The sequence below is a fragment of the Chrysochloris asiatica genome, unplaced genomic scaffold, assembly GCF_000296735.1.
Source record: "Chrysochloris asiatica unplaced genomic scaffold, ChrAsi1.0 scaffold00120, whole genome shotgun sequence".
Lineage (NCBI taxonomy): Eukaryota > Metazoa > Chordata > Mammalia > Afrosoricida > Chrysochloridae > Chrysochloris > Chrysochloris asiatica.
In genome coordinates this window covers 1,950,899-1,966,178 of record NW_006408638.1, presented here as the reverse complement: position 1 = coordinate 1,966,178, position 15,280 = coordinate 1,950,899, and the positions used below count along the sequence as shown (strand labels likewise).

Below are 15,280 nucleotides of genomic sequence, written 5' to 3'. Positions count from 1 at the left end.
AAAGATTCTATAGCTCAGTTGTTCTTGTTGTTGCTGTGTGTCATCAAGTTAGTTCCAATTCATAGAGACCTTGTATAGGGTTTCAGAGAGTGGCTGGTGGGGTTGAACTACCAACCTTGTGATTAACAGCCCAGTACTTATCATACAGCACTACACCAGAACTCACATAAGAACAGTAGGCAAATTTTTAATTTTGAAAAAATATTGAAATTCAATAAACATTTTCTATTTAAAAGCTCTTTAAAATTAGAAATAAACTATTTAGGTATGATAGAGATTTGTTATAAAAACTAACATCAAACATAAATAATACAGCATTTTTCTTTAAATTAAGAACACATTGAAATGCTCAGCCTTACAACAATTACACAGAATTGGAAATTCTAATTGTCTAAGTTATGAAAATGAAATAAAATATTACAAATATGAATAAAATATAATGTTGTAAATATAAATTCATAATTTAATATATTATAATTAAACAAATAGCTTTCAATTTGAAAAATACTGGATGCAGAATGAATATACAATTATTAGTTTTTTCACTATGCAAGCAGTAACCGGAAAGAAAGAAAAATAAGAAATAGTAAAAATACAATAGATATTATAAATAGTAAAAATAAAATGTATTAATTTTTTTTTTTTAAGTGGAAGACCTATGTGAAGAAAACTGTAAAAATTCATCAACGTCTGTCATATAATTTTTGAGGGTATAGAAAAACAAACCTTATTCATAAGATGACCTAGTGTTATAAATATGGCAATGGACTGAAACTGTCTTCAATGAGAAGTCTAATTGCTTTTTAATGTGCTAGTGTAAGCATAAAATGAATACATGAAAATTTTAAGATAAAAGGAAAACATGAGCAATAAGAAAATTCAAATATTCAGTTGTAGTGTTAGAACAAGTCCATTCCACAGAATATGATATAATATGATATGACACAGAAACAGATTAAAGAATGAAGAAACATATTCAAGTATAGCATTTTATGCAAACAGCACCCGTTATTAATTTTTGTATACCATATACACACTCCTTACCTTATTTTCAGAAACACAATATGGTATGGCACTAAAGGATAAGCACTTGACTGCTAATAATGAGGTTGGAGATTCAAACCCACCAGTGCTCCTTGGCAGCCTTATATAGAGTCGCTATGAGTCAGAACCAACAACAGAACTTAACAACAGCAAGAGTATGCTCCTCAGAAATGAGGGTGGTGAGACTCTGTCTCTCATGTTTTGGAATGCTATCAGGAGAGACCATCATGCTTGTTACAGTGGAGGGTCATTGAAAAAGAAGAAGCCACCCAATGAGATGGATTGACACAGTGGTAGCAACAATGGGCTCAGACATAAAAACAATTGTGAGGATGGCACTATACTGGGCAGTGTTTTGACCTTTTGTGCATAGGATCATATTGGGTCAGAATCCACTCAAAGGCACCTAACAACAACAGCATAGGCAAAATGATAAATCATACAGGAAGCAGCAAAAGACGATAGAAGAAATACACATAGTCACTGTACAAAAAAGAATTACTTAACATTCAACCATTTCACTGTGGAGTATATAATCAAGAACAGATGGTATTGAAGGAAGAATTCCAATCTGCATTGATGGCATTTGTGAAAAGATGAAAAAAAAAGGCTCCAAGAATTGAAGCAACTAAGATATTTCAACAAACAGATATAGGATAAGAATCCCTCCATATCCAAGAATAAAAAATGATACAGTGCTGTGGGAGAGAGAGAGAACAAAAAAAAGCAATTCCTTAAAAAGAGCTCTCCAATGTATTCATATTATATTTATTCCATACATTTTCTTAGATAATTAATCTGATTTTTTCTTAACTCTCAGTTTTTAATCCAGCAATAATTTAAAAATCAGGCACAAGAGAAGGCGCTATTCTTACTTTTTTCCCAAATTATGAAATGTGTCCATAATATTTACTGAAAGCTAATTAATTCTTTTATATCAAGTAACTTATCACGTACACAATGGATTAACTTCTAATATATATCATATTTTTCACAAACAGTATGCCCATATCCATAACATGCACACATATTAATGGTACATTTATGTAAAGAAGTTCTGAAAGAACATGAGTGTCTCATGATATTTCCAGAAGTAGATTGTGGCTCTTATTCATTCTCTTTCAATAGTAAAAAAAAATAATACATTTGATCATATTTGTATAATAGAGGGGGAAGTCATGTTGTTGATGTTGTTGTTAGGTGCCATCAAGTTGGTTGACTTGCATAGTGACTCTATGTACAATAGAATGAAATAAAGCCTGGTCCTGGGCCACACTCACAATCTATGTTTGTGTCCATTGTTGCAGCCTCTGTGTCAATACATCTTGTTGAGGGTCTTACTCTTTTCCGCTGACCCTCTACTTAACCAGGAATGATGTCCTCCAGGGATTGGTACCTACTTTACAAAGAACGATGTCCTCCAGGGATTGGTACCTCCTATTAACATGTTCAAAATACAGGAAGCAAAGTCTCACCATCCTTACTTCTAAAGAGCATTTTAGCTGTCCTTCCAAGACAGGTTAGTTCATTCTTCTGTCAGTCCAAGATATATTAAATATTTTTTGCTAACACTATATATCAAATTAGATAATTCTTCTTTCGGCATTGTAATTCATTGTTCAGCTTCTTAATGCATATAAAGTGATTGAAAATATCATGGCTTAGGTAGGGTACGCCTGATTCCTCAAACTGACATCTTTTCATGACACTTTAAAGAGGCATTTCGAAGATTTGCCCAATGCCATACTTCCTATGATTTTCTAACTGTTGCTTTAATGGGCATTCACTGTTGGTCCAATTAAAAGTAAATCCTTGACACTTAAATTTTTCTCAGTTTATCATAATGTTGGCTATTTGTCCATTTGTGAGAATTTTTGTTTTCTTTGTGTTGATCAGTAATCCATACTGAAGGCATCTTTGCTCTTCATCAATAAGTGCTTCAAATCTTGGCCACTTTTCAATAAGCAAATTTGTATAACCTGCATAAAGTAGGTTTTTTTTTTTTAATGAATCTTCATCCAATTAGAATGACACAATCGTTTTCATATATCAGCTTCTTAGAGTCTTTGCTCAACATCTAGGTTAAGTAAGTATGGTGGAAGGATACACCTTTATGTGCACTTTTCCTGATTTTAAACCATGTGTTTGTTCTGTTTAAATGACCATCTATGTCAATGTGTTGGAAGAAATGCAGACAGAGTACTCCTTGGAGACCAGGATGGCCAAACTTCATCTCTCATACTTGAACATATTGTCAGGAGGGACCAGTCCCTGGAGAAGAATGTCATATTTGATAAGATGGAGGGTCAGAGAAAAAGAGGAAGAGCCCCAGTGAGATGGATTGGCCAAGTGGCAGCATCAATGGGCTCAAGCATGGCAACAATTGTGAGGTTGGCCCAGGACTGTGCAGTGTTTTGTTCTGTTGTGCATAGGGTCGTTATGAGTCTGTACCGAGTCAATGGCACCTAGCAACAAAAACAACATGTCAATGTACAAGTTTAGTCCAATAAAGTGTTTTGGAATTCCCTGTCTCCTCAATGTTATCCATATTTTGTTATGATCCAAATAGTTGAGTGCCTTATCATAACCAATAAAACATAAGTAAAGATCATTCTTGTACTCTCTGCTTCCAGCCAAGATCTCCTTCATTGCACATCTTCTTCTCACTCCAGCTTAAATTCCTGGTACTGCTGAAGCCATGTTTGAATAATCTTCAGTAAGACTTCCACAACACTGAATCATTTTTATAATAAAGCATGAATGCTTTATTATCCTATCTGGCAACTTCATTATGAAAGCTTCATTTCCCACACTCTCTCTCAGAGCAGTTTCTCTCCTGTACCCTTTCATCCAACCCAATGCTCAAAGAGTTTATCCCAACTTCTGTTTTTGCTGCAGTTTAATAGTTGCAGCACTAGTCCTGGGCCTGAGAACTGCCACAAACTAGAATTCTGATGTAAGCCTGGCATGTTGGAATGGGCACTGGAGTGATAAGGAGCTGTTTGTTAATTATATGTAGGTCACTTAACAGTTCTCAGTTGGAAAAAATGAAGTTTAACTAGAGAGTCTTAAATCCATGTAAAGTCTATTCTCAATGGTTCTGAAATTACCAAGAACTTTGGACATCAAAAAGCATCCAAAAAAAGAAAAAGAAAAAAACATCCAATAGATGACATCTAAGGAAAAAGTGCGAGGAAGGTACAATACAGTCATAGATTACTCAATATTTATAAAATGAAACACAAGCATTTAGCAATGACAACAATAGCAATTAGAAGTTTGACCAGAAACAAAAATTTTTTGGCAGTTTGTAATTCCTAAAGAAATAAATTTTGCATTCATGGTACTTCTAATAATAATTCTATCATTTAAATTGTCTACTAAAATAAAAATAGAAATTCATTCATACTAGATTTTTATCTGCTTGTGAAAATTAATTGATAAATATTTACATCTATAAATAAACAAATATATTAATGTTAGAAGAGAGATGACTAAAATCTTAGATTTTTAATGTCTTCTAGAATCACTTTAAAATGTGACTATAATTACCTTAAAATGCTTTAAAAAGAGAGATACAGAAACTTTAGTTTCAACAACTCATGATCATAATCTTAATATTACTTATTCACAAGTAATTTTGTGGTACAAATGTTTTGAAAACCAGCTTTCTCAAGAATGATTTAGCTTATAAATGGGTTGTTATTTCTGATGGTCTTATAATGAGTTAAATAAGCTCCTTTTTTGTTACATGTGATACAAACTGTTTCCAAAAAGGACATTGTTTGAATTATGCCTCTTGTGACATTAAGACATTCAGTGAATGTCTTTTGAGGTGATGATGCAGCAGTAGATGCAAGTAAACTATTTCTTCTGCCTTGACTATAGATAAAAACAAAATCATACATTCTGACAAACGAAGGGTCTTACTAACTATATAAATATTATCTTCCATATTATTATCATTCAGTTCTATAAAGTCCTCATTTTTTTCAGTAGAAAATTTATAATGTACTGTCTATTTGCAAGACATTCAGTAAGCTGTTCTGATTTGTTTAAATAGAAATAAAAATAAATTAGTAAGGGCATTTTACTTGAGAAAAATTTCTTTATGGGTTTTTTTTTTTTGTAAACTTGAGATATTTGATTTTTTGTTGGTGCAACTATTAAGCATAGGGCTGCTGCTAACTAAAAAGCTGATGATTTGAATCCACCCAGCTGCTTAACAGTAGAACACTCTGGCCCATCTGCTCCGGTAAAGATTACAATCTAAGAACCCCTATGGGGGCAGTTCTACACTTTCCCATAGAGTCACTTTGAGTTGTAATCAACTTGACAACACTCAACAACAATCACAGATCAGTGAATTGCAATGTTGAAAAACAAAGAATGAAATGTATCCTGCTCTGTTATTTATCTAGCATTGTACACCTGAATTAAAGAGTGATATAAAATAATAGACCAGTGAGCAGCATATAGACATTGCTGTGAAGGACATTACTCAGCCTTCTCCATAATACAATTTCAACAGGACAAATATGATATAGGTGTAAAAGACTGTAATTTTCATAAGCATTAAGTGTAAGTAAAGACTGAAGAAATAAAAAGAACCAATGCATTAAAACTCACCTATTTGTAAATTTTATGTGGTAATAAAATTTCTCAGTAGAACTGATTTTCAATATTTTCAATATTGAACATAGAGAATGTAAATATAACTAAAAAGCCACCACAAACACTGGGAAATAGAAGGTCAAAGACTTGTGAAATGTTTAACTAAATTCAGTAAAGAAGAAATACATACACTCACACATAAGACACACACGCATATATGTATACATATACACATTGTTGTTAGGTGTCATTGACTTGGTTCTGACTCATAACACGCCTATGTACAACAGAATGTATAACTGCCTAGTCTTGTAACTTCCTCACTGTATCATTGCTATGTTTGAGTTCATTATTGTAGTCACTGCATCAATCTGTCTCAGTTTTAGGGTCTTCCTCTTTTTCTGAGTCCTAGTGTGGTGTTGCGTGTTAATGCACTGGACTGCAAGGTCAGTTTGAACTGCAAAGTCAGTGGTTCAAACTCACCAGCTGCTCCTTGGAAACCCTATATAGAGTCACTGTAAGACAGCACTTAGCAATGACAACAATAGCAATATTTTAATAAGGAGCTCTGTGGTTCTGTAGGGTAAGCACTGAATTTCTAAACACAAGGTCAGTAGTTCAAGCCCACCAGCTGCTCCAAAGGAGAAAGATGAGACTTTTTGCTCCTGCAAAGATTTACAGAGCTGGAAACTCTATACAGGGTAGCTATGAGTCAGAACTTACTCAACAGCACTTAACAACAATATACTTTACCTAGCATGTTTTTCTTCAGGGATTGGCCCCTTCTGATGCATGTCCAAAGTATGTGAGATAAGTCTCAACATATTTGCTTCCAAAACATTCTCCCTCTACTTTTTCCAAGAAAGACTGATTTGTTTTGGCACTCTATGCTGTGTTCAATATTCTTTGCCAACATCATAAATCAAAAGCCCCAATTATTCTTCCAACTTCCTTATTCATTGTCTAGCTTTTGCATGCATTTGAGGTGTTTGAAAATGCCATGGCTTGGGTCAGAGATATCTTCATCCTCAAAGTGGTATTACTGTTTTTTTTCTTCTAACATTTTAAACAGGACTTTTACATCAAGTTTGCCCAATGAGATATGCCATTGATTTATCGACTGCTGCTACCATGGGCACTGATTGTGGATCTCAGTAAAACGAAATCCTTGAAGACTTTAATATTTTATTTATCATGTTGCTTGTTGGTCCACTTATGAGGTTTCTTTTTGTCTTTCTTAAGGTTGACGTGCAATCTATAATCAAGCCTGTAGTCTTTGATCTTCATCAGTATATACTGCAAGTCCTCTTCACTTCCAGTAAGCAAAGTTGCATCATTTGCACATTATAGGTTGTTAATAAGTCTTCTTCCAGTCCCAATGCTACATTTTTCTTCATATACTCCAGTTTCTCATATTATTTGTTTGGCATATAATTTGAAAAATGGTGGTGAAAGGATACAACCCAGACACATCTTTCCTGATTTTTAATGATGCAGTATCCCCTTGTTATGTTTGAATGACAGCATCTTTGTTTATGTACAAGTTTCATTTGAGCACAGTTAAGTGTTTTCAATTCCCAGTCTTTGCAATGTTATCCAAAATTCGTTATGCTCCATACAATCAAATGTCTTTGAATAATCAAAAACAAAAACAAAAACAAAAAAACATAGGTAACATCTTTCTGGTATGCTCTATTTTCAGTCAAAATTCGTCTGACATCAGCAGTGATACCCATCATTTCACCAGCTGTTCTGAATCTGGCTTAAATTTCTGACAGTTCCCTTTCGATGTACTGCTGCAACCATTTAAAAATTATCTTTAGCTTGCTAGTGATATTAATGATATTCAATATTTTCTGCATTATGTTGGATCCCCTTTATTTGAAATGGGCACAAATATGGGTTTCTTCCAGTTGAATGGTCAGACTTTGCATAGAATAGTGAAGTGATCACTGCCAGCATTGTATTTGTTTCTTAAAAGTGGTAATCTATTGAGCCTTGTTTTTCACCAACGCTTTCAGTGCAACTTGAGTTTCTGCTAGTAGCATAATTTCTTGAATCATATGCACCTCCAGAAATGGTTGAACATCAACTAATTCTTTTTGGTAATGTAACTGTTTAGTTCTTTGATCGTCCCTTGATATTTCCTTTTTCACTCAGTTTTGTACCCATAAAATCCTGCTATATTGCAGCTCGATGCTTGAAGTTTTATACAGTTCTTCTAGCTTGAGAAATGGCAAGTTTGTCCTTCACTTTGGCTTTCTAACCCTAGGTCTTTGCACATTTCATTGACAGATGATTGGTAATATTGTATATGAATAGAAAACAAAATGATAAGGCAAAATTAAAGAGTAGACAAAGGATATGAACAAGGTATTTTTAGGAAAAAAGAATGTAAATGGTAAACAAATATATGAAAAATATTAAAGTGCACTAAACACTGCTACCAGTCAATTCTGACTCATAGTGACCCATCCTATATAGGCCTTCTGATATTTTAAATCTTTATGGGAGCAGATAGCCTAATCCTTGCCCACAGAACAGCTATTGGGTTTGATTCACTGATCTTGTGGTTAGCAGCCCAATGCCTAAACCACAGCTCCATTAGAATATACCTCCAATCCTGATGCTATGTTCTTTTTCATACAGTCCAGCTTCAGGGATTATTTACTCAGCAAACATAATTAAAAAGTATAGGAAAAGGATACAATTCTGACACACCTTTTTTAATTTTAATTCATGCAGTATTCAGTTGTTCTATTTGAATGACAGTGTCGATCTATGAACAGGCTCTGCATGAGTACGATTAAACATCCAGGCAAAACTGATCTCTGTTTATGAATTACCAAGTACATGCTATACGCCCAACACAAACTGAAATTCCTTGTGTGTCTATATTTGTTTTTCCCTATGTTTATATTCTCAATTTCCTTATAAGATGTTAAACACTTTGAGATTAACAGTGATTTAAGAATATGTGAAAGGAGTGATAAAATAGAATGGGGAAAAGACACCATTGATTCCAATCCTAACTCCATTCCATATTCCTCTATAAATTTAGATAGGTTCTTCAATATTCCAAAGCATGATTTTTTTTTTTTTTTAAATCTGTGAAGAATGAAAAGTAAAGTCCATTTGAAAGGAATATAATATATGTGAAAGGTTTAGTTTTGTATTAGTAGAGAAGTCGTTGTTGTTGTTAAGTGCTATCAAGTAGGTTTTCTACTCATATCGATCCTGTATAGGGTGAGTTTGAACTGCTGATTTTGCAGTTCAAACCAACCTTGTGCTCTAGGGCTTATCTTACAGCATCACACCAGAACTCCTAGCAGACAGTGGGTTCCTATTAAAACTTTTTCCCCAAAAAATCTTCACATTTAAGTAAATAGTATTTTTGTTGTTGTTTAACTTTTTAGGATTTTTCACTATTTTCTGTAAAACTTATGCTGAATAGCTTCTCCAACTTCTTATTACTGTTAATAATATATAAGTTATTTACATTGGAATTAGTTCTGATTATTGATAGTCCTAAAAACAAACATGTTTTTACCAGAACAATTAGTTTTGATCATTGATATTCCTAAAAACAAACAAGGAAGGCTATCCATGAGGGAACTCTTGAATTAATTTATGTATTCTGGAATTGCAGTGCCATGCGTCATTGACAACTATCAACCTATCAGAGAGTTTGACAGAAAAAATTACTTACTAACACTAAATATACACATGTTCTTAATACGAGGATACATATTTTGTATAAATCTATATTGAAACAACTCAAGGAAATTTGAGGCTCAAATTCAAATGTACAACTGACTTCTGGTAGTTCCGTTAAACAATATATATGATAATATATATGAGAATTTGAATCTGTATGAATTTGTGAAATTATTCATAGGGATTCCATAAATTTGCCAACAATAAATGGAGGCTGATTATATGTATTGACATTTAGTTCTAGAATTTGTTGGATTCACAGAATAAAAAAATCCCACTCTGACACAATTTGTGACTTTAGGAGAAATCATTTAATTCACTTCTAAGAGAGCTTACTACATATTTTAGCAGATCCCTCCTTTCTGAAATTATTTAATCACTTTATTTGACTTAAAAACATTGTTGTTTAGTGATGTAAGATTTTATAGAGAGTGGTCATATTATATTTTCTCAGTATGCTTGATTTTGATAAATTATTATCTGAGTAAAGTCAATTTGTCATAGGAGACGATATTTGTTTCAAAATGTTATGAGGTTTTCTCTTCTTCATAATTCTTTTCATAGCAGTTATGACTTCCTTATTTCTTAGACTATAGATAAAAGGGTTTAATAAAGGAATTACTAGAGTATAAAAAATAGCAATGGGTATATCTTTATCTGCTTCTTCAGCTGAATGTGGCAAAATGTACATGAAGAGAAGTGAACCATAGAATATTAAGATAGAGAGAAAATGAGATGCACAAGTAGATAAGGCTTTACCTCTTCCCTCTTTGGATTTCATTTTGAAAATAGTGAAAAGGATGCAAAGATAAGAGATTAAGACAATGGTAATAGTTAAGATTTGAATTAACCCAGCCAAGATAAGTATCATCAGTTCATTGATATAAGGATCAACACAAGAGAGTCTATATAGTGGAAGAACATCACAGAAGAAGTGATTGATTTTATGAGATCCACAGAAGGTTAACCTTAACAGAAGTGTTACATGAATAATGGAATGAAGATTCCCAGCTATGTAGGCCCCTATGACCATCTGTATGCAGAGTTGCTTTGACATCATGGTGTGGTACTGCAGTGGGCTGCATATTGCCACATAGCGATCATAGGCCATTGCTGCCAAGACAAAGCAGTCCACAGTATCAGCAAGGCAGAAAAAATAAAATTGTGCCATGCATTCATAGAGAGAAATCATTCTGTTCTCAGAAAAGAAGTTCTGTAACATCTTGGGGGTAATGGAACAGGAACAGCAGGAATCCATCAGAGCCAAGTTTGCAAGGAAGATGTACATTGGTGTGTGGAGCCGGCGCTCCATAAAAATCAATGCAACCAAACCAAGATTTCCCACCATGGTGATCAGATAGATGACAAAGAACACCACAAACAGAAGGGTCTTCAGATCTGGGCGACTTGTAAATCCTGTGAGGATAAATTCATTTGTCAAGGAATGATTATCTTCAGTCATTTCTGCTTTCTCTGTTGAGATAGGAATTGTGAAGAGATAAGATTCTAATTTAGAGTCTTTCCGATTTTCCCATTGGATTTCTCTTAAATAAAAGAGAGTAGAGCCACTTCTTTAACCTTCCCCTGGTGTCTGAAATACAAAATTACTGAAAGGCAAAATTACTTCTAAGGAACACTCATTGCCCTAAAGTTTATGTTTCAAGTGCTGAAGCTTAAGATTCACAAGAACATTTTAATAATTCCATGAAAATGTTTGCAGGTGAAAAGGGAATGAACAAATACAGGGTACTCTAGGTTTAGTGTTTTCAAATATTTCAATGTCAGTTTTTGTATTGGTAAGTCTTAAAGTGTATTTAAAATCTATTTTCTTGTATATCCATTTTTTTTTTTCACTGAGTTAACATTTTTAACACACTCTTATGGTTCAGTGAATATTTTAAAATGGCATACTACTAGGATGTTAAATACAAATTTGAAAGGTCACTAAGTTTGTTGTTATTGTTAAGTGCTGTTAAGTAAGTTCCAACTCATAGCAACTTTGGTTTCCAAGGAGATTTGTAGGTTTGAACCATCGACCTTGTGATTGTTAGTCCAGTGCTTATCCTATAGCGCTAAACCAGCACTAATGTTTAAGACGAGACTATTTAAAGAAAATTACCTTGGAAAGCTCAGGAAATAAAAGTGAATTGATTTTCTCAATAAGTTAATTGGTACATATCATCTTCATATTTCTATTAACCCATTCTGATATCAGACAGAGAGGGTTAATAGAAATGAACAATTGCCAGCATTTTCTGAGAGTAGTTTAAATAATTTGCCAATATTTTCCTCTTTTATCTAAATACGTTCCTTTTCTAGCTTTTCAGGTCTCCTGTTGTTATAATATATTGTGTAATGATTTAATAGTGATCAAACTAATAATAACTATGACTATATTATGATATTTGTTATTCATTATGTATCCTCTCAAGCTTGTTCCACAATTTATCAAATAGAAACTCCACATTGTTTGATTCCTTAGTTAAGGTAACATTCTCTTGTCATTTCCAGATGTATTTATCTTAATTAAAAGTTAGTGGCTCACTTTAAAATATTACCACAGTAAAGCTCTGCTGTCAGGAAGAATTCAGTTGTCTCTAAGATAAATTCAAGTTCTTTAGGATGGCATTTATGAGTCTCTCGAACCAGATCCACCAGTCCTTCATTCTTACATTCACCAGTAGTTCTTCCATCTTTCTCATGATGTCCACTTATTTTTCAGCTCTCTCATCTCATTCCATTGCCACACTTACTCATTTTCATAGACCCTGACTCTTCCTATTAATAAAACTTTAAATAACCAAACGAGACCATGTTGATCTCCATTTTCTGTGCATCTAAGTATATCTTATATACATCACAGAATCGAGAATTCCTTGTTTAATCTACATTGCATTTTTTATTATGTGTATGCACAATTTATTTATTAGATTTGAAGAATTTGTGATTAACAGTGACTTCTATTTCTGTGAAGGGAGCTGTAAAATGCAATAATAAAATGCAGAATTGATTAAATCTTAACTCCTCCATGTTCACCTGGGACAAGTGAATTTCTTTTCAATAACAGACCAATGATACTGGAGCTCTGGTGTGGCACTGTGGATTAATGTGCTGGACTGCAAAGTCGATTTGAACCACAGCATCTGTGGTTCAAGCTCACCAGCCTCTCCTTGGAAGTCCTAAACAGGATCACTATGGGTCAGACCATGGCACTTAACAAAAACAACTACCAGTGACACTAGTGACCTCTTTGGGTCTGCTAATTAGACTATTAATTTTGAAGAAAAGCCTACAAAGGAAAACTCTTTTTGATAACAAGATAAGTGTATTTCTATTATTTGAATTTATTTTGTAAAGTTGTAAAAATATACGTCACTACACTTGCCAATTCAAGAATTTTCAAGTGTACAACTTAGTGTAACACTAAGTACATTTCATCATATTTTATGCAACCTGGTATATTTCTGTTGCCTAAAAAAATTATAATATGTTCTGAGTTATATCATAATAGCTTATGTTAATAAATTAAAGTATGCTTATCTTTATACTTTGTTTTCTAACATTTATAAAAATAGAAAACACTTTAAATATGCTGAGGGATTTTTTATATCAAATTTTATTTCTCCTTAAAGCCTATCTCATTATCCATTGAAAGCAGCAAAACATCTTAATGGAAGATGCTAATCTTACAAATTTTATGGTCAAAACTGATTTATTTTTCTGTAATATTAAAACTAGTTTTCCATGAACATCAAAAGGAAGAAACTGGCTAAACAGTTTATTTGTTTATAAAAAAAAGTTAAAATAACAGCTAATTTAGAAACAACATGTAATACACATAACTGAATTATTTAATAGGATTATTTTTCGTCCTTACCTGCATGTTTTGAAATTGTACCTTACAATGAAAATAAGTCAGTGTGAACTGAAGTACTGTGTCTTATCATAGCTCCCCATGGTCTTCAGTTTATAAAAATACTAGAAAAATAAATGATTTGAAATCTAAGAATAATGAAAATAATAACATTTGAAATTTATTTATAGATATAAATTTGAAAAGTAAAAATAAATCAGAATGTTTATCTTACCTGAGTATTTTTCAGAACTAGTAACAACTTGTTACCTGCTTTATGGTGTTAGGACTAATAGAGTATCTCAATATAAATCTTGATCTCTAAAACATGTGGGATTAAAGGTATGAAAATTTTGGAGACTACTAATAGGTCAGTTACTATAATTACAGTGCAAAGTTTGTTTTCCATTCAATCCTAAAGGGATTTTCTTGAGCTGATATCAGTGTATTTCTGTAGGGAGATTCAGTCCTCAACACATAGACCATGAAGCATTAATTAAAATGCTCTGGTTAAAGCAAATGACCCTCAGTAAAAGTCTGTGAAAAGCATCCTGAAGTATTTATGTAACTGATAAAAATTTTAAATCCTCTTCACCATTCTGTGCATACCATGTAAAATGAGCAGAAAAATGTTTCACACTGATTTGAACACTTACTAGAGGAAGTAGGTTTAATGTGGCTTGTGGAAAATAAGATTTACTGGAAAAAAAAAAAAAGATGAAAGGGTATGGTAAGCCCAGTGAGGACTTCTTTATGCTGTGAATTGAATTTGTCCCAAATCCTTCATGTTCTCATTAGAAAATTTTCGTGTTACTACTTGGTTGTTGTTTTTACATGCTGTTAAGTCAGTTTTGACTGATTATTGTTGTTTTTGTTAGGTAATATTGAGTTGGTAAAAGTGGTGGTCTTTGATCTTCATCAGTAAGTATTTTAAGTCCCCTTCACTTTCAGCAAGGAAAGTTGTGCAATCTGAATATTGCAGGTTGTTAATGACTCTTCCTCTAATCCTGAAGCCATGTTCTTCCTCATAAAATCCAGCCTCTCAGATTATTTCCCAGCATACAGATTGAATTAGTATGGTGAAATAATTCAATCCTGACACCAACTTCTCTGATTTTAAACCAGTCACTATCCATTTGTTCTATTCAAATGACAGCCTATGTACAGATTCCTCACAAGAACAATTAAGTATTCTGGAATACCCATTCTTCGCAATGTTATATATAGTTTGCAATGATCCACAGAGTTGGAAGCTTTTGCATAGTCAATAAAATACAGATAGACATCTTTCTGGTATTCTCTTTCAGTTAATACTCATCTATGTCAGCAGTGATAATTCCTCAGTACAATTCTGCTTTTAAAGCTGGCTTGAGTTTCTGGCAGTTTCCTGTTGATGTATTGTTGCAACCATTTTTTAAGGATCTTCAGTAAAATTTTGCTTGCATGTGATATTAATGATACTGTCTGATGCTTTCTGAATTCTGTTGGGTCACCTCTCTTTGGAAAAGGCACAAATATGTATCTGTTCCAATCAGTTGGCTAGGTAGCTATCTTCCAAATTCCATGGTATAGATGAGTGAGTGCCTTCAGTGCTACATTGTTGTTGTTGTTGTTATGTGCCATGGAGTTGGATCCGACTCATAGCAACCCTGCACAGGGTTTCCGAAGCTGTTAATCTTTATGGAAGCAGAATGCCTCATCTTTCTCCCGCGGAGCAGCTGGTAGTTTCAAACTGCTGACCTTGTGGTTCGCAGCCCGATTTGTAACCACTATGCTACCAGAACGCCTTTAGTTTGTTGAAATATTTCAGTTTGTATTACAATAATTCTCAGATCCAATATTGTCAGTTCACCTTGAACTTCTTCCTTCAGGACCATTGACTCTTGATCTTATGCTATATATTAAAATGTTTGAACATTGACTATTACTTTTTGATACAGTATTGTTTTTGTTGTTAGGTGCCATCAAGTAGGTACCAACTCATAGCGACCCTATGTACAGCAGAATGAAACACTGCACATTCCCGGGCCGACCTCCCAACCATTACTACAC

General features: G+C 33.4%; 1 protein-coding gene across 1 annotated transcript; it reads right to left on the bottom strand.

Moving 5' to 3' along the window:
• Nucleotides 1-9,865: 9,865 nt before the first annotated feature.
• LOC102812550 (olfactory receptor 5K3-like) lies at nucleotides 9,866-10,837 on the bottom strand. Its single transcript, XM_006868642.1, has one exon. The coding sequence runs from the start codon at nucleotides 10,835-10,837 to the stop codon at nucleotides 9,866-9,868; it is 972 nt and encodes a 323-aa protein (XP_006868704.1).
• Nucleotides 10,838-15,280: the final 4,443 nt, after the last annotated feature.

What these genes read in the sequence shown, in the direction of transcription:
- LOC102812550 (XM_006868642.1), bottom strand. Translation starts at nt 10,837, where the DNA reads ATGACTGAAGATAATCATTCCTTGACAAATGAATTTATCCTCACAGGA.